Source organism: Sprattus sprattus, assembly GCF_963457725.1.
Source record: "Sprattus sprattus genome assembly, chromosome: 14".
Taxonomy (NCBI): Eukaryota; Metazoa; Chordata; class Actinopteri; order Clupeiformes; family Clupeidae; genus Sprattus; species Sprattus sprattus.
In genome coordinates this window covers 16719914-16743561 of record NC_137912.1, presented here as the reverse complement: position 1 = coordinate 16743561, position 23648 = coordinate 16719914, and the positions used below count along the sequence as shown (strand labels likewise).

General features: G+C 42.6%; 1 protein-coding gene across 1 annotated transcript in view; it reads right to left on the bottom strand.

Annotated features, from left to right (window-relative positions):
* Window positions 1-491: 491 nt before the first annotated feature.
* Window positions 492-23648, bottom strand: part of LOC308375539 (chemokine-like protein TAFA-2) — a gene marked incomplete at both ends in the record, with an annotated part of 39949 nt that continues 16792 nt past the window's right edge. Inside the window, one exon of the mRNA XM_080851704.1 lies at window positions 492-677. Within this exon, the coding sequence (XP_080707830.1) occupies window positions 492-677 (186 nt within the window). The remainder of the gene's footprint in view (window positions 678-23648) is intronic.

The following is a 23648-nucleotide window of genomic DNA, read 5'->3' as shown; positions in this document are numbered from 1 at the left end:
CACTCTCTCTCTCTCTCTCTCTTTCTCACTCACACACATGCACTCACACTCAAATTCTCGAACATACTGCACACAGACAAAGACACACACCCACTCTCTCTCACTCTCGCTCTCTCTTTCCTTTTCTTTCTGTCTTTCACACACACACAAACTAACTTATATATACATTCATATAAAATAGATGCTCTGAAGATGATTTATCCTTCCCTATCCTATCTGAAATGCAGTGGACCATCCACCTACTAGATCAATCACTATCTCATCACAATCCCCCTCCTCAAAAGCAAAAAATGGATCAACCAATTACTGCAGGCCATGCAAAATTTATGAGGAGATCTCCCTTCTGAATGAGGGGGGGGGGGGGGTCAGTCTGCCCAGCTGTGCCAGGAACACTGGCCTGAGAGGATCTTAGAAGAGGCCCAGCATGCAGTCCAGCCCAGTCGTCACACCTGTGTTAATGATTACATTCAGAAGAGCAGCATCCAGTGGTCTTACTCCTCCGTCCATACAGCTGGCAGTTGGATCCTCTGAGCATTTGGAGAGCCAGGACGGAGCTGCTGTTCTGATCCTCTGGGCATGTGGAGAGTAGAGATGGAGTATAGAGATAGAGTAGAAGAGATGTCGTTCTGATCCTCTGAGCATTTGGAGAGCCAGGACGGAGCTGCTGTTCTGATCCTCTGGGCATGTGGAGAGTAGAGATGGAGTATAGAGATAGAGTAGAAGAGATGTCGTTCTGATCCTCTGAGCATGTGGAGAGCAGAGACGGTTGTTCTGTTGGTGTACCATAGACATAATTGTTTATTAGAGACATGGAGGTCCGTCTAATTCTCTGTCCAGGTATTTCATTTCATGGTATGTCCTTTAATAGATAAAATATTATACATGTTATCATTTCCCAAGACTGGTCTACATTCGCCATCAATGTTTCATAGCGGTTAGCTGTGGGAATCCTGTTTGGCTTTAGGGTTGGGCGCTGTATCCTTTGCACAGAACACCTGCACCACGCCAACAGCCCTGTAAACAATAGAGGCAGCTTTGTTGTGAAGTTCTACCAAAGCTGCTGTTAGTAATTCATTAGAAAAAGAATCAACAGATGTTCAGAATATAACAAAACTCTTTATTAACTACAATTTATGATTTCGGTAAGGGTAAGTGGTTGGGTTTGGTTAGGATGATGTTCAGTGAAACATTAGAAAGACTGAACATGAATTTCAGCAAACCATCTGTAAAGTCTCTGGACCCATTTTGACTACCCAAATAAAGTGTTACCAATTGAAAAGGGGCATACCTGAAGACATCGCTGCCTCTGCCATCCAATTACCTTTACATGACAGCACTCCGGCCTCTCACATCCAGGAAGCAGGACACGCAACAGGGTGTTTTTCGGCCTCACACCTCTGTTGATGAAGGGCCAGGGAAAAAGTAGCGCACTTGACAGGATTGATCTGCCAGGCTACTTACTAAGGCCATAAGTGCTGGATGAGCAAGAGGCAAAGATGTGCCTGATTTATAGAGAATGACTATGACAATAAATAAGGGGTCACAACTCGTTTATAACAGGAGAACAAGGAATAAATGCATGTAGTTACTCTTTCAGAAACATCATCAGTAGAAGAGGTCACACGTAATATTGTTTTTTGTTCAATGTGGGACACTGACCAATACTGCGATTATGTTCATTTTATGTGTAACCTGTGTGGATGTGTGAACTTCATAATGTTAGATTAATGATAGATCAGACCATAGTATGGATGTAAGGGCTTGGAAGGTCTCTTTAGGTGAAGACAGGGGCCTTATTGCTTTTCTGGGTAATGTTAGAAGTTCACAAACTCGTTTGATATTTTCAAGATAAAACTAAATGTATTAAACATGAACTAATAAGAAACATAAGAAATGTATTAAACTTGAACTAACATATACGTACGTAGCACTTTAGTTTAAAACGGCAGTGAAGAGGTAACAAAGGCATCCAAGAGAACAAGAACACTTTACACACATGGATGGTGTGAACTGTGGGGACCTGTCTGAAGACACAGCTGTTGTGCTAGACTTCAGCCCCGGGAGGAGAAAGGTTTTTGATGACCTCATTGCTTTAGAGAGACTCAGAATCTGTCTTGGCAACAATAAATAAAAGTTATAAGTTGAAGCCTCAGCTTTATAAGGAACCAAGGATCCATTATAAAAGTGGGATATATTACATCCACATTTTATTTCGTGCTTCCATGCTTGGCCTTGCCTGCAGGGCAACAGTGTAGCATGTCGCAGCTCTCTCCTCTGCTCAGCTAAAATGGAGTTTGACTCGGGTTGTTTGCCCTCGTAATTCCCCAGGGAACATATTAAAAAGGCAACGCTCCGATTGTTGACAGGAATACATTATCAGAATCGGGTTGCCTTTCAAGGGACATCTGGGGACCAACTGTCGCAGGGCACCTGAGACTCACTAGTGTTTAGTTCCTGAACCATCTCAGGGAAAAAAAGAAGCTCAGGACTGATTGTGAGTCAAGATGAATCACTATACAGCCACCAACATGGACAAACAAGCCAACATTTGAGGTACTTGTATGCTAAATGCATTACTTAATTCTTCACCAAATGACAATAAATGCATATTCATTTTCACATTCATATTGATGCTGTGATTCATCTTTAGACTATCAGAAATTGTCAGACATTTTTATGTGGAGATGTAATGGTTCAGCTGCTGCAACAATCAGCTTACAATATTTATATTGTTATATTTATCAGTTGACCAAGCATGTGGTGACTTGTCCTGAGACTCAATTCAGGAATTGAATAATTATTGTGGAATACGATTCTTAATCATAAATATTGAGCATGCTATACTTATATTGTCTATACATATTCATCTTATCTCCACTAATGTTCCTAATTACTGTGAAGCCGCATAACCGCTGAAAGAAAGCATTATTTTGTCTTTCATACTTTCATGCTTTCTCTTATATCTTGTTTCATTTTCAAATGAATCATCAGCACTGTATTGGAGTGTTATGCATGACTGGTTGTAAAACCAGATTTTTTAACATCTTGCTATTGTGTTAACAATACAAAGTCTCTGAATCGCACTCTCCAACCTAAAGATAGCCTAAAGGCCCGTCTTATTTCCATGACCACATTTAATCAAGCACATTGTTAATGTTCTGTTCACGGAAAATAGTTTGAAGCTGGCCTGCAGCCATAAACGAAAGATTCTGTGTGATTTTTGCAGAACTTTTTTGGCACCTGGGAGATACTTCTTGGTGACTTTTGACTTTTGGAGAACACCTTATATTTTTGCTGATTTCGAATGCATACTAAAAGTAAAATGGAATATGAAAATCTCATGCATTTTAAAAAATCACAGGCATTTCTGTGCTTTAAGATCCATTCTGTATTCACGTTCATGTATGTAATCACCATCCGATCATCCATATGGATGCGTGTAACTGTTCTCTTTGATCCGTGGGCTTGTTCTGCATTCAGACACACTCAAGCTTCTCCCTCTTTATTCTACACCGTATCTGCACTTCCAGATGCACCTGTGAGACAGGTGAGACAGGTGAGCCAGTGACCCTGACCTTGACCTTGACCTTGACCTTGACCTTGACCTTGACCTTGACCTTGACCTTGACCTTGACCCCAGCAGCTGGGTCCAATTCACCCAGTGGTTATAAACGTAAGTGGGACTGTCTTAAGCCCTTGACACAGCAAGCTGGGTGACGGCCGTTGGCCAATGTTGATGAGCGTCTTCAGCCCTAGTCTCTGTGATGTGTCCTTCACGGTTGGCACTAGTCAGTCGGCTGGCTTTTTGGCCAATTGAGCATGTTGAATTAGCGGGGGAGCCCATCGGTGAGAGAGATCACTCTGATTGGAGGTGGTTCAGTGACATTTTTTTTTAATCGGTGGTTTCATTTATCTCCAGCTCTCGACACAGGTTCGGGAGCCTGTCACTGGAGAAGGCCTATCCATGACTGCACCCGTTTGGCGTGGTTTTCCCCTTACACCTCCAACTTTTCCTTTCTTTTTCCACAACCAAAAGAACAAGGGCTGACAACTCCAGTGCTATTTTTTACTTCTTATCAGACATATTCTCGATTACACTTTATAATGAAACCGTCTGTGGTGAGTGAGAATGGTGAGAAAATGATAAGCAAACACTGCTTTGTTTGTGGTTTGGTATAGACAGTAATTCCCTCTTCCGCAGGCGCAGAACATATGTGCTAGTTGGTAATTGGCTGTAGTCTTTACTGTGTGTTCAAGTGCAACTCTATGGCCCCAGCACAGGTGACGTGAGGCGACGCAACAGCCTGCCTTCATCACTGCTAGTTTCTTGATGTCAGGTTGGTGTGTCCTTGGCTCTACAGCGCAGAAAGAGAAATGTGTATATTTCTGTTTGTTGTTATTTGTGAAATTAATATTGTTACTTTTAGCATCCTGACAGGGAACTATCACATTTGTGTGAGTTATTGTACAGCGTGTATGTATCTGTCATACACTCATGTATGTCACATGTATCTCACTACCTGTCGTCGTACAAATATACAGACAATTTTTGTGTAAATAGTTGACAGGCTACATACAAAACTTGAACGTCTGTCCAAACTTTTGATAGTTGTAGACTGATAACATTCAGAAAGATTCTGGATGATTCTGAAGGAGCTTGCCACTATCATAGACAAGGGGCAGAAGGGGCTGGATCACTCACTGTTCAAATACAAAATGAAATGACATTGTCTGTTTTTTTTCTGTTTGTTTGTCCGTATAGTATTTGTACTCAGAGCCCACAAAGGCCTTTGCTACGCATAATAACCTTGAAACTTATACATTGCTTGTCCTGTTGTAGTGAAATAGTATTGAATGATTCTCAAAATGCTGGACCATCAAAAACTGGTGTCATGTCAGGGTTGTGTTGAGCCTGGGCTAAATTTAATTACTTGGTACTGGTATAAATTCTTGATGAGATGCATTGTACAGCCAGTGCAGTGTTATCCATCTTGTTATTATTAACAATTGATAGGTCCACAGAGAGAGAGAGAGAAAGAGATAGAAAGATGGAGAGAGAGAGAGAGAGGCCATCTCAGATCCTCGGACTGATATCAGCTCATCAGAGTAATCAATATTACAAGCTCGTTACTGTGATTAATTCCCCCTTTGTCTCCCAATCATCTCGCCACCTCATCTCTGCCGAAACTCTTGTTGTCTGTCCGTAACTTGCACCTTTTGCCACATGCCAATAAAAGGCTTTCTCTTCGAATTACTTAAATGAGGGGCAATTCGATGGGTATTAATTGTGTCCCACGATGCCCTCATTGCACTCCGAGGCATGCCCAGCCCCCCCCCCCCCTATCTCTCTCTATCTGGACTCATGTCTCCGGGTCCCTGGAGGATCTATTTAACCCGGAGGAGGGAGCAGAAATGTCAGGCGTGAAGAGAGGGGCGCACTCGGCGAGAACTAATCTCATGGCGGGGGCTCTGACTCGGTCGCGGGAGCGTGTGAGGCTGTGCTATGCCAGGAGAGGGAATGTGTGTTGTGTGTGACTTGAAGGTGTGTTTATTCCTGTGTGTGTCTGTGTGTTTGTGTGTGTATGCATATGGATGAGTGTGACACATACGTGCGTGTGTGTGTGTGTGTGTGTGTGTGTGTTGGTGTGTGTGATACTTTCTGTCTGTCTCTCTCTCTTCACTGATTTCTTTGTGTAAGCCTCTTTTTATCTTTTGTCATTCTGTTTGTCTCACTCTCTCCCTTCTCCTCACATTCTCTCTTCAGTTCCTTTCCTCTCCATCCTTGCTTTTTTCCTACATCTCTTGTGTTTTCTACCTTTTCTTCCCTGCTGCTGGCCTTGTCTCTCGCTCTCTCTCTCTCTTCCCCACTATCTCTTTTCACTCTCTTTCTCTTTCTTTTCCTTTTCCACCCGCCTGAGTGGCTGCCAGATCTGACAGCAGAGCTTCCAAGAATTCCCTGGTGTCTGACCTCCTGAGGTTCGAGGTTCACGTTGCTATGTGAACCACACGGAGCAATCTGCGATGTGCAAAGGGCTATTTTTCATTACTCCCCTCTCCTCCCCTCTCCTCCGCTGCAACCCCATCTCCACCCCTCTGGTGTTTAACTGCGATGTGACAAATACTCTGTGACATTTTCCCTTTTAATGAAGGGGCATGATCATAATAAGTGAGAAAAAATAAGAAAATGTCGTGAATGTCGTGGGTATCCTCATATTAAACCAATAAGCCAGGTAGCAAAATTATTCCAAGAAAGTTAAGGCAGAGAGCCCACTGTGTGTAATTAAGTGTGTAATCTGCTGGACAGCAGCCATGGCATTGTTTTTGTGTGGGTATTTGCTGCTTGCAGCAGCAACCCCATTTTAAGCAACAGATTTGTGCATTCCACAGAGCACAGGAGGCCACACAAAATGAGATTCACAGACATGGCTGCCTATTACAGATACTCAGATTCCACACACTCACACACAACTCTCCTCACCCTCTTCATTGTCTTTCTCTATTCCTCTCTCTCTCTCCTTCCCTCTTACTCACTTTCTCTCTCACTTTCTCTCTCCCTCTTTCTCTCCCTCTTGTAGTGATGGGCATGCAATCGTCCTGCGCTCAATGCTCAGATGTTCAGACACCACACACTCACACACAACTCTCCTCGTCCTCTTCATCGTGTCTCTCTCTCCCTCTCCCTCTCGCAGTGATGGGCATGCAATTTTCCAGTGCTCAAGTGTGTCGGGAGTGTGCATGGGCGCGGGGCGTTTGTGCATGTGTGTGTGTGCGTGCGTGTGTGCACTAATATATGTGAAGGACCCTGGTGTGTGTCTGGGAGTGTCTCGCCGTAGAGACTAATAGCGCTCACATCTGATTAGTCGCATCATTTCATCAGAGGAGGAGGAGGCTCTGGGGCTCGGAGACACGATGGTCGTGACGCACACCATGGGCTCAGCCATGCCAACACAAACCCCAACACCACACCATGGGCTCAGCCATGCCAACACAAACCCCAACACCATGGGCTCAGCCATGCCAACACAAACCCCAACACCATGGGCTCAGCCATGCCAACACAAACACCAACATCAACGCCAACGCCAACGCCAACACCAACACCAACACCAACACCAACACCAACACCAACACCAACACCAACACCAACACCAACACCAACACCAACACCAACACCAACACCAACACCAACACCAACACCAACACCATGGGCTCAGCCATGCCAACACAAACCCCAACACCAACACCAACGCAAACACTAACACCAACACTAACACTAACACCAACACCAACACCAACGCCAAAGCCGACGCCAACGCCAACGCCAACGCCAACGCCAACGCCAACACACCAACGCCAACGCCAACGCCAACGCCAACGCCAACACCAAAGCCAATGCCAACGCCAACGCCAACGCCAACGCCAACGCCAACGCCAACGCCAACACACCAACGCCAACGCCAACGCCAACGCCAACGCCAACGCCAACGCCAACGCCAACGCCAACACCAACGCCAACACCAACACCAACACCAACACCAACACCAACACCAACACCAACGGAACACAGGTAACATACAGGGCATGCTGTTTTAAAGAACCCAGCACAGCTTCATGTGAATGAAGCATGCGTCTCCAATTACAAACATCTTTACTTAGAGTACACTATGTAAAGTAGTGAGAGATGCACAAACACACACAGTCACAAAAACGAAATTGAGTCATTTGATGAAACCGTGTCTGTGATTGGATCTCCATATGGTTAACTGTAACCACAAACACTTTATCTTAGAAAACTTTGAACATGAAGGGTTATTGTTAAAGCAAGAGTCTGCGGATGCACATGAAATTCACCTGATTGAACATTGAAAAAAGAAAAACTTAATTAGCAGGTTAACACCTTTAGAAAAACAACACCTTTAGACAGAATCAATATCAGAATCAATAACTTCCCAAAATCAACGATATGCACTTTACCCTTATGGAACATTTAATATGATTAAAGGGTGTAGGACCATGTCTTTTTATGTGTTCAGTGGTTTTCCTATAATGCCCATGATGACAGCAACAGAAAACTAACGGCATAAATCACATTTTAAATGCTCACATCTTTACACCTTGTTCCCATTTCTATAGTGTCCTCAAGTTGGTTTAATTTCTAGACAGTGTAACTTCTTTGATATTTCCTCGATGTCGGTGTGCATTGTGACAGATCTGCAGTAACACAGATGCATTTCTATGCACTCAGTAAAACGTCCTATTTGTGCTTTCATCGATCGTTCACTGTCACTGCAGTCTCAGTTCTTTGTGCTGACATACTTTTTTTTTTCACCAAGTGTTTCATTGAAATTGAATTCATCAGGATATTTTACAACTAACACCACAACAGAACACCACAACTAATATTGAAATTAAGCCTGGGGCTCAATATCAAGACTACACACATTTGTTTCATGAATCCTGCAAAGTGCAGACTTTATATTTTCACAAAGGATTGATCACCGCCCCCAGATTCTAATTGAACCGTTAGGAACGAGAAAAGAGAGGAAAGGCGTGTTAGGAATTGTGCATGCAGAGATTAAATTCAAATTGAGAGGTCAAGTGCCCTCATTACTTCCTCTGAAATATTAAAAATGTGTTAATATTTCTACATTAAAAATGCAGACGAAGGAAGGAATTGATCTGAACAAGACAGAAGAGGAAGAAAAAAGGGTAAAAAAACTGCAATGAGCATCACAGTGAAGAAGAAATAAAAATGAAGGGAAGAAAGAAAGAAATAATAAATTAAAGTCTTAACAGTCCTTGAGGGTAATACATGTTTGTGTGCATCCTGTGTTGCTTAACACGATGGAAACTGAGGTGTTGCTTAAACACCTAAATCCTCCACAGTGATATGTATTACAGGTCGAATTTCGTATTCTCATGCCAAAATAAGCAAAGAAGCCTTACTGGGTGCCAATGAGTATCACACACACACATGCACACGCAGAAGCACATACAGACACACAAACACACACACACACACACACACACACACACACACACACACACACACACACACACACACACATAAACAGTTCTGGTGGAGAAGCATTTCTAGGCAAAGTTTTTGATGCATGAACACAGGATAATTTCTTAAAGTATTATTTAAAAATCTAGAACAACACAGAATGCCTGAGGGTTGCCATTACCTGTAAATGCCAAGTCTTAAGACATACCTCGGCACCTTGTTCAAGTTCATATCACTGCACTGTGCTACCTATCACTGTTGAGTTGACTGCTAACCAGAGTTGAACCATCTGCTTTGCTTTCCTGATGTGTTCACCAGTAGTTACAGCCATAATTTAACCTTACAAAACCAGGTCAGAGGGCCAGGCACAGGGCATATGAATATATGGACAACAGCAAAACATTTGCAATATGGAAATACAACATTTGCGGTGGAATTTCTAAGTAGTTAAGTTAAATGCCCTGTGTTAATTATGGTTTTGTATCACATTTACTTAGTGAAAACCACAGCACACCAACACCCACACCCACAACCACACCCACCCACACACTGGTTAGCAAGTGTAAAACATCATGGCTCATCTGAAAAGGTTCTTCGGCTCGACGTAAATCAGAGGTTGCATACTTGCTCGCTGGGGCGGAGAACCGGAGGGTGAGGCAGAGCATCTGCACTAGATCAAACACAGAACGTCTTAGGCAGAGTTTGCCCGAGGTGAGAGTTCTAGTTTCTTCCCCCCCATTCCCTCACCCCCCCGCCTCCCCAGCACCCCTGTTTACCTGAGCAGTCCCCGGCACTACCTCCGCTGTCTCCCTTCCAGCAGCTTCTTGTCTCATTATGTCCACATCACGAAAGCACACAGCGGAAAGGTGTGTGGGTGTGTGTGTGTGTGTTTCAGTGTAGGTGTGTGTGTGTGTGTGTGTGTGTGTGTGTGTGTGTGTGTGTGTGTGTGTGTGTGTGTGTGTGTGTTTGTGTCTTCTTGAGGAGAACTGAGTACCTTGAGGATCAGTTCACCAGGTCCCTTCAGGGAACACACACACAGTGAGGTGTGCACTGGAGCAACAGTGATTCAGTCATTAAAGCATACATTCAAACTTTTAAATGAGTCCCATCAGACACAGTGAAGCTGGCATTCATCTTCTCATTTCCAGCCCTTGACGTTAAACTTGACCTTGATCCAAAGACTGTAACTCTCTGCCACATGTGTGGTGCTGGTGTCTCATGTGCAAAACCAGAACCGTTTTTTTTTTTTTTATGGACAGCAGTCTGTGGCTTCTTGATGCTTCTAGCACAGGGCTAGTTTCTCCTTGCCTCTTTATAACTTTATAACTATGTTACAATTTGAATTAAACTCAAGTAGAGATCCCAACATGACTCTGATAAAAACCGTAGGCAGTTTTGCTGGTATCTCGTGTGCAAATCCAGAACCAGAAGCTGACTAATTAAGAGCTGGATTCTGTGTTTGATAGGTACTGTTTATAGCACAGAGGCCTTTGTTCACTTCCCATTCTCTTCTTTTCTGCTACGCACCACTGTTAAAATGAAACTAAAACTGAGACCCAAACCTGATGGTAGCTAGTCATTTACATTATAACCATATTCATTTAAGGGAGGTTCATTAGATTGCCATCGAGCATTATGCATATGTATAAAATCTCTCTCGCTCTCTCTCTCTCCCTCTGTGTGTATATATACTGTATATATATACAGTACTGTGCAAAAGTTTTAGGCAGGTGTGAAAAAATGCTGTAAACTAAGAATGCTTTCAAAAATGGAAGTGTTAACAGTTTATTTTCATCAAATCTTCATAAATTAACAAAATGCAGTGAAGGAACAGAAGAAAATTCTAAATTAAATCAATATTTGGTGTGACCACCCTTTGCCTTCAAAATAGCATCAATTCTTCCAGATACACTTGCGCAGTTTTTAAAGGAACTCGGCTGGTAAATTGTTCTAAACATCTTGGAGAACTAACCACAGATCTTCTGTGGATGTAGACTTCCTAAAATTCTTCTGTCTCTTCATGTAAACCCAGACAGACTCGATGATGTAGAGATCAGGGCTCTGTGGGGGTCATACCATCACTTGCAGGACTTTCTGTTCTTCTTTAAGCTGAAGATAGTTGTTAATGACATTGGCTGTATGTTTGGGGTTATGTTCCTGCTGTAGAATACATTTGGTGCCAATCATACGCCTCCCTGATGGTATTGCATGATGGATTAGTATCTGCCTGTATTTCTCAGCATTGAGGACACCATTCATGCTGACCAAATCTCCAACTCCACTTGCAGAAATGCAGCCCCAAACTGGGAAGGAACCTCTACCATGCTTCACTATTGCCTGCAGACTCTCATTATTGTACCTCTCTCCAGCCCTTCGGCGAACAAACTGCCTTCTTCTACAGCCAAATATTTCTAATTTTGACTCATCAGTCCAGAGCACCTTCTGCCATGTTTCTGCACCCCAGTTTTCGTGCTTAGTTCAGTCACTTGGCCTTGTTTCCTTGTCGGGGTAGAGCTTTTTGGCTGCAACTCTTCCATGAAGACCACTTCTGGCCAGACTTCCCCGGACAGTAAATGTCTGTACCTGGGTACCACTGGTTTCTGCCAGTTCTGAGCTGATGGCACTGCTTGACATCTTCCGATTTCGAAGATAAATAAGCTTGATGTGTTTTTCATCAGCTGCATTAAGTTTCCTTGGCTGACCACTGCGTCTACGATCCTCAACGTCTTCTTCAAAAGAGCTTGAACTGCACATTTTGAAACCCCTGTCTGCTTTGAAATCTTTGTCTGGGAGAGACCCTGCTGATGCAGTATAACTACATTGTGTCTTGTTGCTGTGCTCAGTCTTACCATGTAAATGGATACAAAATAAACATTTATTGTTTACATTTTTCAAAGCATTCTTAGTTCATAGCATTTTTTCACACCTGCCTAAAACTTTTGCACAGTACTGTATATATATATGTGTGTGTATATATATATGTTTACTCCATGTGCAGCAAGCATTTGTAGACATTAATCTTATTAACACTTTCGAATTTAGCTTAGAATATATTATTATTACGATCATACGTCTAAAATAGCAGTGCAGTAAATATCAAGTCAAGGCTGACACTTTTGCTTCTGATATTCAAATTAGTGCTGTTAAAAACTTAATTTCAAGGAAAACCCACAATGTCACCACTGGAGGTTTTATGTTCTGTACCAACACTAATGACCAAGTCACAAATAGCAAAGGCAACGACTGCAGCTAGTACAATAGAGGTGGATTTAATGTGTTTACAACACTCCCCCAAACAATGAGTGAGTTTCTGCAATGGTAACTGTCGTGCAGGCTAACATATTGGAACGTTAGAAATGGGAGTTTCACAGTGAATATATATATCGACCCAGTTAAGGCAAATCATCTGTTCTTGTGAATATTTTTCATTGTAATAAAAAGGTTCTACCACCTGCCTAGAAAGAAACAAAGGAAACTACAGTTCCAATCAGCTGTATTGTAATGTCCTCATAAATATTCAAAATAATGTCTTGGAAATGTTTGAGTTTTTCTGACATTTATGAGCAGTTCTAAGTGAATGGCAGAAAAAGAAAGCAGTGTCCTTGAATGCATGACAATGCTTGCCATCTTCAGCAATGACATTCACAGTGCGTTGGCCCAGATTATCAAACAATTGCTTTTTATTTAGTGTGCTGTAACAAGCAGTAGCAGGAGTCCGGGCCAGCTTTAACCAGCAAGACAATGTGTAATCATCTCCTATTCAGGGCCCTAATTCTCCTCATCCACAGCCCACTGTCACTCTCTCTATCAATCCGCTTTCTCCTCTGCTCTCTGTCTCTCTCTTTCTCACACACACACACACACACACACACACACACACACACACACACACACACACACACACACACACAAACTCTCCTCTCTTGCTCCCCTCTCTCTATATCTCTTCCTCTCACGCACACACACACACACACACACACACACACACACACACACACACACACACACACACACACACACACACACACACACACACACACACACACACACACACACACACACACACACACACACACACACACACACACACGGACAAGCACACACACACACGGACAAGCACACACACACACAAACTCTGTCTGTCTCTTTCTCTCCTCTCTGTACATTTCACTCATTAGTTTTCTTTTTCTCTTTCACATTCTTTCTTTATTTTTTTTGGTTTCTCTCCCTATTTTGTCTCTCGCTTACATAAGGATGGGGCTCCAGTGAAGCTGTCATTAGTTCACAACTCGTGGCCTCATCCCTGGCTCTCCATCACCCGGCCTGCACTGCCACCAACCTCTCTCTCATCCACTCCTCATTCTCATTTCAACCAGCAAGCTTCCCTGAACACCATCATGCCCCTTATCTCTCTCTTTTCTGAGGAGGCACAGGAAAAAACCATAACAAAATCATAACTAAACAAAACCAAACAAACAAACAAACCAAAACTAACCTTGACCTCCCTCCCATTCCCTTTATTTTTGTTGAATGTAAATGAGTTCCTTCAGAACCAAAATCACAGACGACCCCATGAGAGAAGTGTGTGTGTCTTTGTGTGTGTTTCTGGATCAGTGTGTGTGTCTGTGTGCGTGTGTGTTTGTGTGTGTGTGTGTGTGTGTTTGTGTGTGTGTGTGTGTGTGTGTGTGTGTGTGTGTGTGTGTGTGTGTGTGTGTGTGTGTGTGTGTGTGTGTGTGTGTCCGTGTGTGTTTGTGTGTGTGTGTGTGTGTTTATGTATGTGAATCCAGATCTGTGTGTGTGCGTGTGTGTGTGTGTGTGTCTGTATGTGAATCCAGATATGTGTGTGTGTTTGTGTGTGTGTGTGTGTGTGTGTGTGTGTGTGTGTGTGTGTGTATCCGTGTGTGTTTGTGTGTGTGTGTGTGTGTTTATGTATATGAATCCAGATATGTGTGTGTGTGTTTGTGTGTGTGTGTGTGCTCCCTGCCCAGATCCCTGGTGCCTGCATGGCCTCTGGCCTGGTCCCTGAGCGTGAGGGGATGGCGGGGGGAGACCGCAGGGCAGCCAGCAGTGCAGACACAGCAGGAAACCACCGTGACAAATGACCTGAACGCCCAACCTCCCAGGAGGCAATTAAAACTTGCCGACTGGCAGCATCTATTTATTTATTTATTTCATGTTTTTGGGTTGGTGGGGGTGGGGGGGGGGGGGGGGGGGGAGCTGGTTCTTACTTCAAATAAACACACTAAAAAGTACACAGACATCACGTTACGGATAAATGCGCTGATTCGGCATTTCCTACTGTCAGTGCACATGCAACGTGAACGGTTTGTTCAGCATTCAGTGGAACTGCTCGAGAGACTACTCGTCTATATATATTTAAATGTAGTAACTTTAAAGAGGTCACAGTACGTTCCTCTTTGTAGAACACTAATATGGTCAGGTTCTTTGGTTATTTAACAACCTTTGCTACCTTTGCTGTTTTTGTACCAAATATTCCCTGAGCTATCATGTTGATAGATCATCTGTACAGTCTTGTGCTCTCTTTGAATAATACTGAAAACTGAAACTGCACTGTTGCAAGCAACCTTCTTTTCAAAACGTGACAGAACAGTTACCTTACGAGCCCTTAAATAAACTAAGACCTTTTACAGCACATGGCTAATTTGCTAAATATGGCAAAACTAAATAACATTTTGCATTAGAAAATGAACTTAGAAAATGTATTTTTGAGAAACTTTTCCCTGTTCTTTTTCCTCCCGAGGATTGGGCAAAAACCTTTTTTAATGACTGGCGTTCCACTAGGCCGAGACCCCTGTGCATCCTTTAAGGTTTAAGTATCAAACGGTGAGTGGTCCTGGATACCTCCCACTGCTGCCAATTAGAACCTAGACAGACGCCCCCACCCCCCACACCCCATTACGGCATTTTATTATTGGGTTCACAAAAGATTGAACGGTTTGGCTAATTAAAGCCAATTCGCATATGTCATTGTGGGTTTCATTAGTGCGGTTTTGCTCTGTGAGACAGGTGCGTCTGTCACCGTTCAATATGGACGTGTCCTTTTTAATATGTTTGGACAGAGGAATCTGGGTCTTCTCTATGATGCTAGCCACTCCCAAAATTAGTGAAAAATCATCATTCAAGCTTACGTTTACAGTTTTTTACAATCGGATACACACTAAAATCAAAAGTGCAACACAATTATCAAAACCTTCACTCAAGGAGCAAAACAACGGCTCAGATCTGCACAACTATAAGCACATTTAAACATCACATTTTTTGCGAAACCATACACACAAGTGATTTGCACTAAACACACTTTTATGCTTTAGACAAAGACGTATATCAAGAGGTCACTTCCTTGCAATTCCAAAACACTGACTGCCAAATTACCACACCTGAGCCGGTCAAATAAACACAGCCATCAAGTGCCCAAACACATGACTGCTTAATTGTAGACACAACAAACAGGTTTACAGTAAGCACTATAAAAATGCAGCAGATGAGTAACTGTCATCTGTCTAAAACCAAATTGGAAGGAGTCAGAAGAAGAAGAGTGAGGGTGAGAGGGGAAATCCACAGAGGAGGAGAAGGAGGAAGAGGAAGAGGTCGAGGCCATGCCATGAGGCTGAGGTCAAGGTGGAAGTAGAGGAAGAGGAAGACCTGAAGCAGGAGGAAAATGTGCTCAAAGAAAAAAAAGACAAAATTGATCAAATAAACTTGAAAAGAGGACAGGCCCATATTCACGCAAGAACAAGATAGAGAGATCATAAACATGCTTTTGGCAAATACGTAATGCTATCAGGCTCAGAGAAATTCAAGCAAACATTATCGGTGACCATGCCATTTTCAATACAGTAATGTCCATCAGGTCTCTCAGTCAACACTGGCGACACTGACAAATCTGTACATTTTACTGTAAATGGAATTGTAACCTGTACTGGAAACATCTTTGCACCTTTGTCTGATATTTGCTGAGTGTTATGCACACTACTGAAGTAGCATGAAAACTGGGACATGTTTTGTTGTGATTCTCCATGTTGACATGTTGACTGATTTGGGTATATGGAGAGAATTACGTCAATAATATTTTCATCAGCATTGGTCTTGGGTAGTGTTTTTACTGTATTGTGTATTTTCACTTTCTCTGTGTACTTCACTTACACTACTCTAATCACTGAGAAGTAGTATTGCTAAAAGTGTTTTAGGTTTATAACAGAAGTGTGTAATTGGTACAAACAGAATTCAGTATATGCAATGTGTGTGTTTCATATGGTAACAAAATATGGTTTTGTTAAATGAGTGTATAGATTTTACAAGAGTGTTTCATTCTGCAATGGATCTGATGTTTTTGCTCATTGGGTGTGTGGTTGTGAGGATATTGTGGACTATTGAAAAACAAAACCAAGCAGTCAAAATTGTGTGTATCCAATCGTAAAAAACTGTAATTAAGGATTAGATGTGTCCGATTTCGCTATAGGTATGAATTAGATTGGCAAAAGCAGATGCAGGAATTCATGGCATGAACGAACAAACCAATACTTAAAGACTATGGGCCTGATTTACTAATATGCGAGCGCTTCTTAATCTGCGTTCGCAAATTAACGCACGGTGTTTTTGCGCATTTTACTTGGTATTTATCAAACCAGATCTGCGCTGGGCAAACTGTGTTTACTCCGCCCTATATAGGGCCTGATTTACTAACATTGCGACCGCTGCTTAAACTGCGTTCGCACATTAACGCACGGTGTTTTTCCGCATTTTCCGTGGTATTTATTTAGGAAGAGAAAATGAAGCTTCAGCGAATTGGAGATAGATATTGGTTCACGTTCGCTCAATCACTGAACCTGATTCAATGTGCTGCTATATTGTTGTTCTGCCCGCCATACAGCAAGATGTTTAAAATAACACGATTATAAAGAATATGCTATTGGTGGCATTAATGCATAAACTGTCTATTATAACAATATAGATGTGTACATGGCGAGATTAATTATTTCTACAAGGGACATGGGTTCACTACAATATATATGGACGTGGGTGCAATCAATGGTTCATATTACGTTCGGAAAGTTTGCGATTTCAAAAAAAGTCCTGTTTGATGTCTATAATTTCAGCTGTGGCAGTGGGGAAATGTATTGACCAGTGCGCCATAGCAATGCTTCGAGTAGCCTACCTGTGTGAATATTTGTGAAGGCTGAGATATATCAACTGCTGATACTATAACTGTTTGAAATGATCCGGTGCCAATATTTGCAATGTTTACCAACTGATTGAATGGAATGTGATCTCCGGTTGGAGGGTTAGATGTCGTCTCTGATCTGGTCCAGTAATTGAAGTATTGCGTGGCTGGTTAACCTGTACCGTCTAATGATTTCTGGTTCGCTTAATTGAACAATTGTTATACGAGTTGAAAAAATTCTTTCTGTGCGCTGCCTCTGTCTATGTCTTCGCCTTGCTCTTATTACTGCTGCCATATCAACGTATTCAGACTCAGTGGAAATGCGCTTACTGGTTAAGACGTGCTTTTATGAGGCGGAGAATTATCCTGCAAATTGGAGACGTGCGCTCGACAGGCAGTTTAGTAAATACCACGCATGACATCATTAGGCGCACTTACCTTGTCTCCTCCCACGTAAATTGCGCCTCACGCCTACGTTACCACCCACCTCCACGTTACCTCCCCCACAGGCGTTAATATGCGCTGTGGCCCCTTAGTAAATACCGTTATATGTTTACGACCGCTATTTTACGCCAGAAATGGGCGCAATCCTGTTAGTAAATCAGGCCCTAAGTATATATGTCTCCACAACAGAGTTGTGATTGTGAGGTGTCTGATATCATATGCAATAGGACAGTGGAGTTATTTAGGATATTAAGCCACAGAAAATGCAACAGAAGCACTCTTGTAAAAAAAACATCTCCAGCCCAGTTTTTAATCATGTGGATTTGTTGCCAACATTCATAATGACTTTTCACTGGAACACAATTAGTTATTTGGAGAACATTACAAGTGAGTTTTTTGAATTGGGCATGGATTATTTTGCTACAGCTGAGAACAATCAGATACCACACAATGTTTATTTGGAGAGAACATTAGCACTCAAGAGCTCCTGAATCAGTTGGGTAATATTAAACAAACTAAAAAGTTTCAGTAGGAGAGTGACAATGAACCGTTGCTAAAAAAGGCCCATACCATATCCATGGTTGGTCTGAGAATTCATCTTATGTTATGTTTGGTTAACAAGGGGATACAGATATTTTACACCAAACAAAACACAAATATAAAAAGCCCTCGCTTGTACAGCCTGGGAACTAAAACACAACCTCCACGGGTGTTGGAGTGACACTATTAGGCACCTGTGTCTTCAATCACAATGTCACAGGATCAACTCCCCCCATGGACATCATCATCACATTACCCAGAATCTGAAGAAGCACCAGGCAGTACCGCTATGCCAGCAGGGCTCTGATCTCAATACCAGATGCAAACAAGCAAATTAATGAAAGGTGGGTCGCTGGGAGACAGCATACTTATTGCCTGGATGGAATGTAATATTTTTAACTGACTCATTTATCATCTGGACTCTGACAGAGCCTCTGTCCAGTAATTTCTTTATTAATGGTCTAATTTACAGTAGACACCCCATGATTGCTGGCTTGATATATTGAAGAGAGACCTCATTAAGACAAATATGGGTTGTGCCAGAGATGTTTTAGAGGTGATGAGTAATGATCGTGATTTTGTCTTTCAGTCACTAAAGAAAAAAATTACCGTTTTAATACATCATAATTGTAGAATGTTAAAAAGGTGGCCTTAAATGAACTTTTGAATTGATCATGATTGCAACACAGATACAGTATGTTGGCTTTAGTATTTAGCATAGATTTCAGGTGGCTGGGTTTGCTGTGTTGTGATGAATATCAATCTTCCACTTCAGCTCTGGACCCCAATTAATGAGAATCCACTCAGAGTCGAGGAAAGGTTTCTTCTAACCCTTTAATTCTTCATTTCATCCTCATTAAAAAATCGCAGGATGTCTCTCCGGCTTACCCTTAATATGCCGAATGAGCGGAACAAGGCTAGGTTTAATCATAACGGCATAACCTTCTCTAATTCTGCTCATTCTACGCCCAAAATACTCTCCACGAATGAGGGGAATTAACATTTAACAGCCTTTAAAGGCAACCCACTTATGTCCGTTGGCCAATAACTCTCCAACTTTAGCTCAAGAGCAGGGACTAGGACCAGTCTGTTACTGGAAGTAATTTGAGCCTTTTGCGGGCCAACCAGTTTCCCGAAAAAAGAAAGAGAGAGGACCAATGCAATGTGGCAATGAAGCACATTATACAGCAGAGTGCTATTCATAAACACACTTAGTAGACAGGAATAAAATGACAAGCCTGTTCAGGAGGATCACTACTGAGACTGAGACACCAGAAGTCTGCACAGACAGTTTGTGCATTAGTAAAAGAGAACAACACCAACATGGTGAGTTCTGACACCCATACTCACAGTGATGAAGACCTCAACCTGAAGTCCTCGACATCTGATTCTTGCTTGCATCTGTAATTACAGATTATAATATATTTACATCTGCCAGTGAGCGGCTGTTGTCATTCCTGACGTCTTAATTAATGATGTCACTTCATAGTGTGTGTGTGTGTGTGTTTGTGTGTGTGTGCCGGGAATTTCCTGAGCCTGAACCCCGCCAAGGGCACTGCTGCCATCTGTGTGCCATCCTCTCCTTCTCATCCTCTCAGAAGATCACACACTCCCTCACTCGCACACAAAGAACACTTGCACACAGACGCACACACACACACACACACACACAGGCACACATACGAACATACACACACACACACACACACACACTCTGACACACACAGACAAACACACACACACACACACACACACACACACACACACACACACACACACACACTCACTCATAATGAGTGGATGGCATCAGAAACACACCAACAGGGAGAATAAGGAAGGGGTCTTTTTCACCAGTTGAATTTTCTTCTCAGGTTGTACAGAGGAAAAAAGGTGTGGTGCTAATTTGTCCCTGAAGGGAACTGGTATTGTAGCAGCGCTGTGTGAAAGGTCTTCACAGTTGCTTCTTTGCAATGTAGAGACCAAATGCTGAGAAACTTCAAATTATCAATGCTTCATGGTGGAACATATTTTTCAGTTTTCTGAGCTTTTGACTACACTAAGGTTCACAAGTTCAGGCAAGAGTTCAGCAAACTTGGAGAAAAAGCACCTGGCATTCGGAGGCTGTCTCTCATCCAAATATTTACCTGGCCTGACACTGCTCAGCTTCCAAGAGTGGAAAAAAAGATTGGGCATACTCAGGTGGTATGGTCATAAGTGATAAAAGGTTAACCTTGATATATCACATCAGACCTGATAGGACTTAAAAATACCATCCCCAATTAGATTTTGGTTCCAAAGGTTGTTAACATTTGAGCTCAACAGCCAATCAAATTACACCCCCCCCCCCCCCCCCCCCCCCCCTTCCATGCTGGTGAAGCACTGTGTTTATTGGCTGGGATTGTTTATGGCTCGGTTAGAGCAACTATGTTTGTTTCCAATTTATAGAGCCAAGACTGTGTACAAACATGGGAGTTTATTTTAGCGCAAATACTGAGCAGACAGCTAGAGGACCGTGATGGGCTATTCGCTGAATAAGCATGCAAGATTAGAATCATTTTTGAGAAAAAATTGTAAGGGCAACAAAAGAGAAAAGTTTGCTCGACAGACCGATTTTGTTAATTGCAAATGGCAAAACTTTAGGCAGATAAATTTGTAAACTTTTTATGAGGTCAGAAATGACTAGTTATAGCTTTTACAGTGTGGCACTAAGGCTCAGGCGACTTTTTCCTAGCTGGTGATTGCCAGTGGTGATTGCTAATTTTCTGTTGTGCATAAGGTGCAATTCTATTCTATTGAGATAACAATGGCTGGTGAAAAATGTATCTGATTACAGAATTACAAAGAGGAAAGCTGTGTTTGTGAAAATGGCAGAACAGGAAAAATATACGTATATAAAGAGGCATCTGATTGACTAATAATCTACTGTTAAGGATCCTTAAGGAGATTTGTAATGAGTTAAAAAAAAAGCAGAGAGCTATGTATTAATAACAGAATAAAGAGATTTCAGGTGAGACTAAATCAATGTCATTGTGGGTACAATACGGCACAGCAGCACCATATTGTCAATGTCTGTTCTGGCATGAAAATGACAGATATCTGGGGATTTACAATCCTATCATCAATCCCATACAAAAGTCACCTAATTTACATTTGTATGCATGCATCTTGCCGTGAGATATTTAAAGATTTGTTACCCCAACCTCCCTTGATCTCTGCCTGGTTGCTTTTCGAGTGTGTGGCGTACAACAGATGCAATCTCTCAGACTACTCTCAGGTCACTGCCCTACTGGCACTTCAGCTGCTGTGCTTCTGCCTCGTGCGGAGAGAGCGTGTTAGCATGCTAATGAGGCTCTGTGATGCATTCACACAGGTGTGCCACACAGCCATTTAAATCACAGAGCAAATGGGCGCCTTTCACGCTCTCTCAAAAAAACAATGAACACTGAAGCGTGTGGCTGTAAGTTGTGGAGAGCCTGTGGTAATGTTACTGTTTGCCTAACTGACATCCCCTCTCTGACAGATGAGCACCCACTAGGCGAATGCTTCATACACCCCAGTAAAGTGCCAAATGCATGGTGATGGCCAAAGTTCAATAGAAACCCCATACTGTTGCAGTTCTCCTGAAATTTTAAGTGAGCCACTGGTCTCTGGAGAGTTTGCATCAGATGTTGTCTGTTAGTCGGTTGCATGGATCCTTCAGCTTGAAGTGTTGGCTGAGTGCAGTCCAGACTATGATTGAAGATATAACACTATGTGTTATTTACAGTAGCTATCTCTTATATGTAGTATAGTATAAATACATTGTGTATCTTTGTATAAAAGAATATATAACTATACTCTGTTATTACAGGGAACTTAGAGCACATGTAAAAATATTTACATCCGGCACGAGAGATAGGGCATTTTTTATTAATACTGGCCTGTTTTTATATTGCCGCACTGTCAGCATTTGGGGCGCGAGACATCGACTTTATTCTAGTAGAGCAAAAAACGACCAAAAACCCCAGCACAAACTTAACTTCAGATTCGCAGAGATTTATGAAGTCAGAGAAGTGTTACCATTTCTAACCAACCCCTCCCCCCAAAGTGACTTGTTGGGGACTAACCCTGGGTACAGAAGCTTCCGGAAGCTTCCCTGGCCGGACTCCAGTGCCTGCTGGGGCCCGTGTTTGCCAGCGCTGCGACAAGCTTCGGCTTACTCCCCGAGCCTGCTGTGGCCGACGTGTGGAGAGGTGCATCAGCGGAGAATTGTCTCTCCACTCTACTGCAGACATCTCTACAGGACTGCATTCTGGGGTAGTGTGTAACCCCCCCTCCCCCCCTTGAAAATGAAAAATAGAGTCCCCTAATGAGTCCATGACTGGCTTAGAGAGGAGAAAGAGGGAGTGGAGGAGAACAGGGGAGTGAAGGAGATTATGAGTGTCAATCCGTTTTCCTCCTCGAGCCACTGGGGAATAGTGAGAGAGGAGGAGGAGGAGGAGGAGGAGGAAGGAGAACGGGGAAGAGATGAAAAGAAAAACTGCGGCAACTTTTCGTTTTTTGTTCTCTGTGCTCTGTTGCGATTGGTTTTGCCACAGTGCCAAAGTTCACTTTGGGTTTCCCAGCATTCTGCATAAAAGGGGTGCTTGTGGTGGTGTGTTGGTGAGTGTGCGTATGTGTGTGCGTGGTGGTGGTGTGTGTGAGTGTGCATATGTGTGTGTGTACGTGATGGTGGTATGTGTGAGAGTGCATATGTGTGTGATGGTGGTATGTGTGAGTGTAGTTGTGTGTGTGTGTGTGTGTGTGTGTTTGTGTGCATGGTGGTGGTGTGTGTGAGTGTACGTGTGTGTGTGTGCGTGGTGGTGGTATGTGTGAGTGTACGTATGTGTGTGTGTGTGTGTGCGTAGTGGTGGTAAGTGTGTGTTGGGTTGGGAGGAGCAGGGTTGCGGAAAGGACCATCAGGAACTTTTGGTGAACTTGCGGCGGCTTTGTGTCTCCGGCTTTCATCTATGGGTCACGGCTCGGTGGGGGGATTTAGTGCGATGAGATGAGAAAGAAGCGTTGCAGCGCTCCGGATGAAGATCTCAAAGGCCAAAGATGTCTAAATCGTCATGACAGAGGCAATACGTTGTTTGAAGTCAATGCTTTGTAGGTATTATTTCTTTGCCAGTGTTCATTCAACTGAATTGTTCGTGTCCGTTATTTGAATTGGAAATTGTTAACAAAGACGAAAGTCAGTGATATTTCATGTGAAATAAGAGGTTAGGTTGAAATGAGTTTACTTTGATAAATGATAAATTGATTTGAAAAATGAATACATACAGTATGCTGTGTCAGTTCCTGAAAGAGTAACAAAATAAATAAAAGAATATTCAGTTATCAACATAGAATGGCCAAGTTTCAGAGAGTAGTTTTCATTGTCAAGCAACAGTCACATTCAAATTCCCTTTTTCAGTGACAGTGGTCTGTCTACAAGCTAAAACTTCATCAATCTCA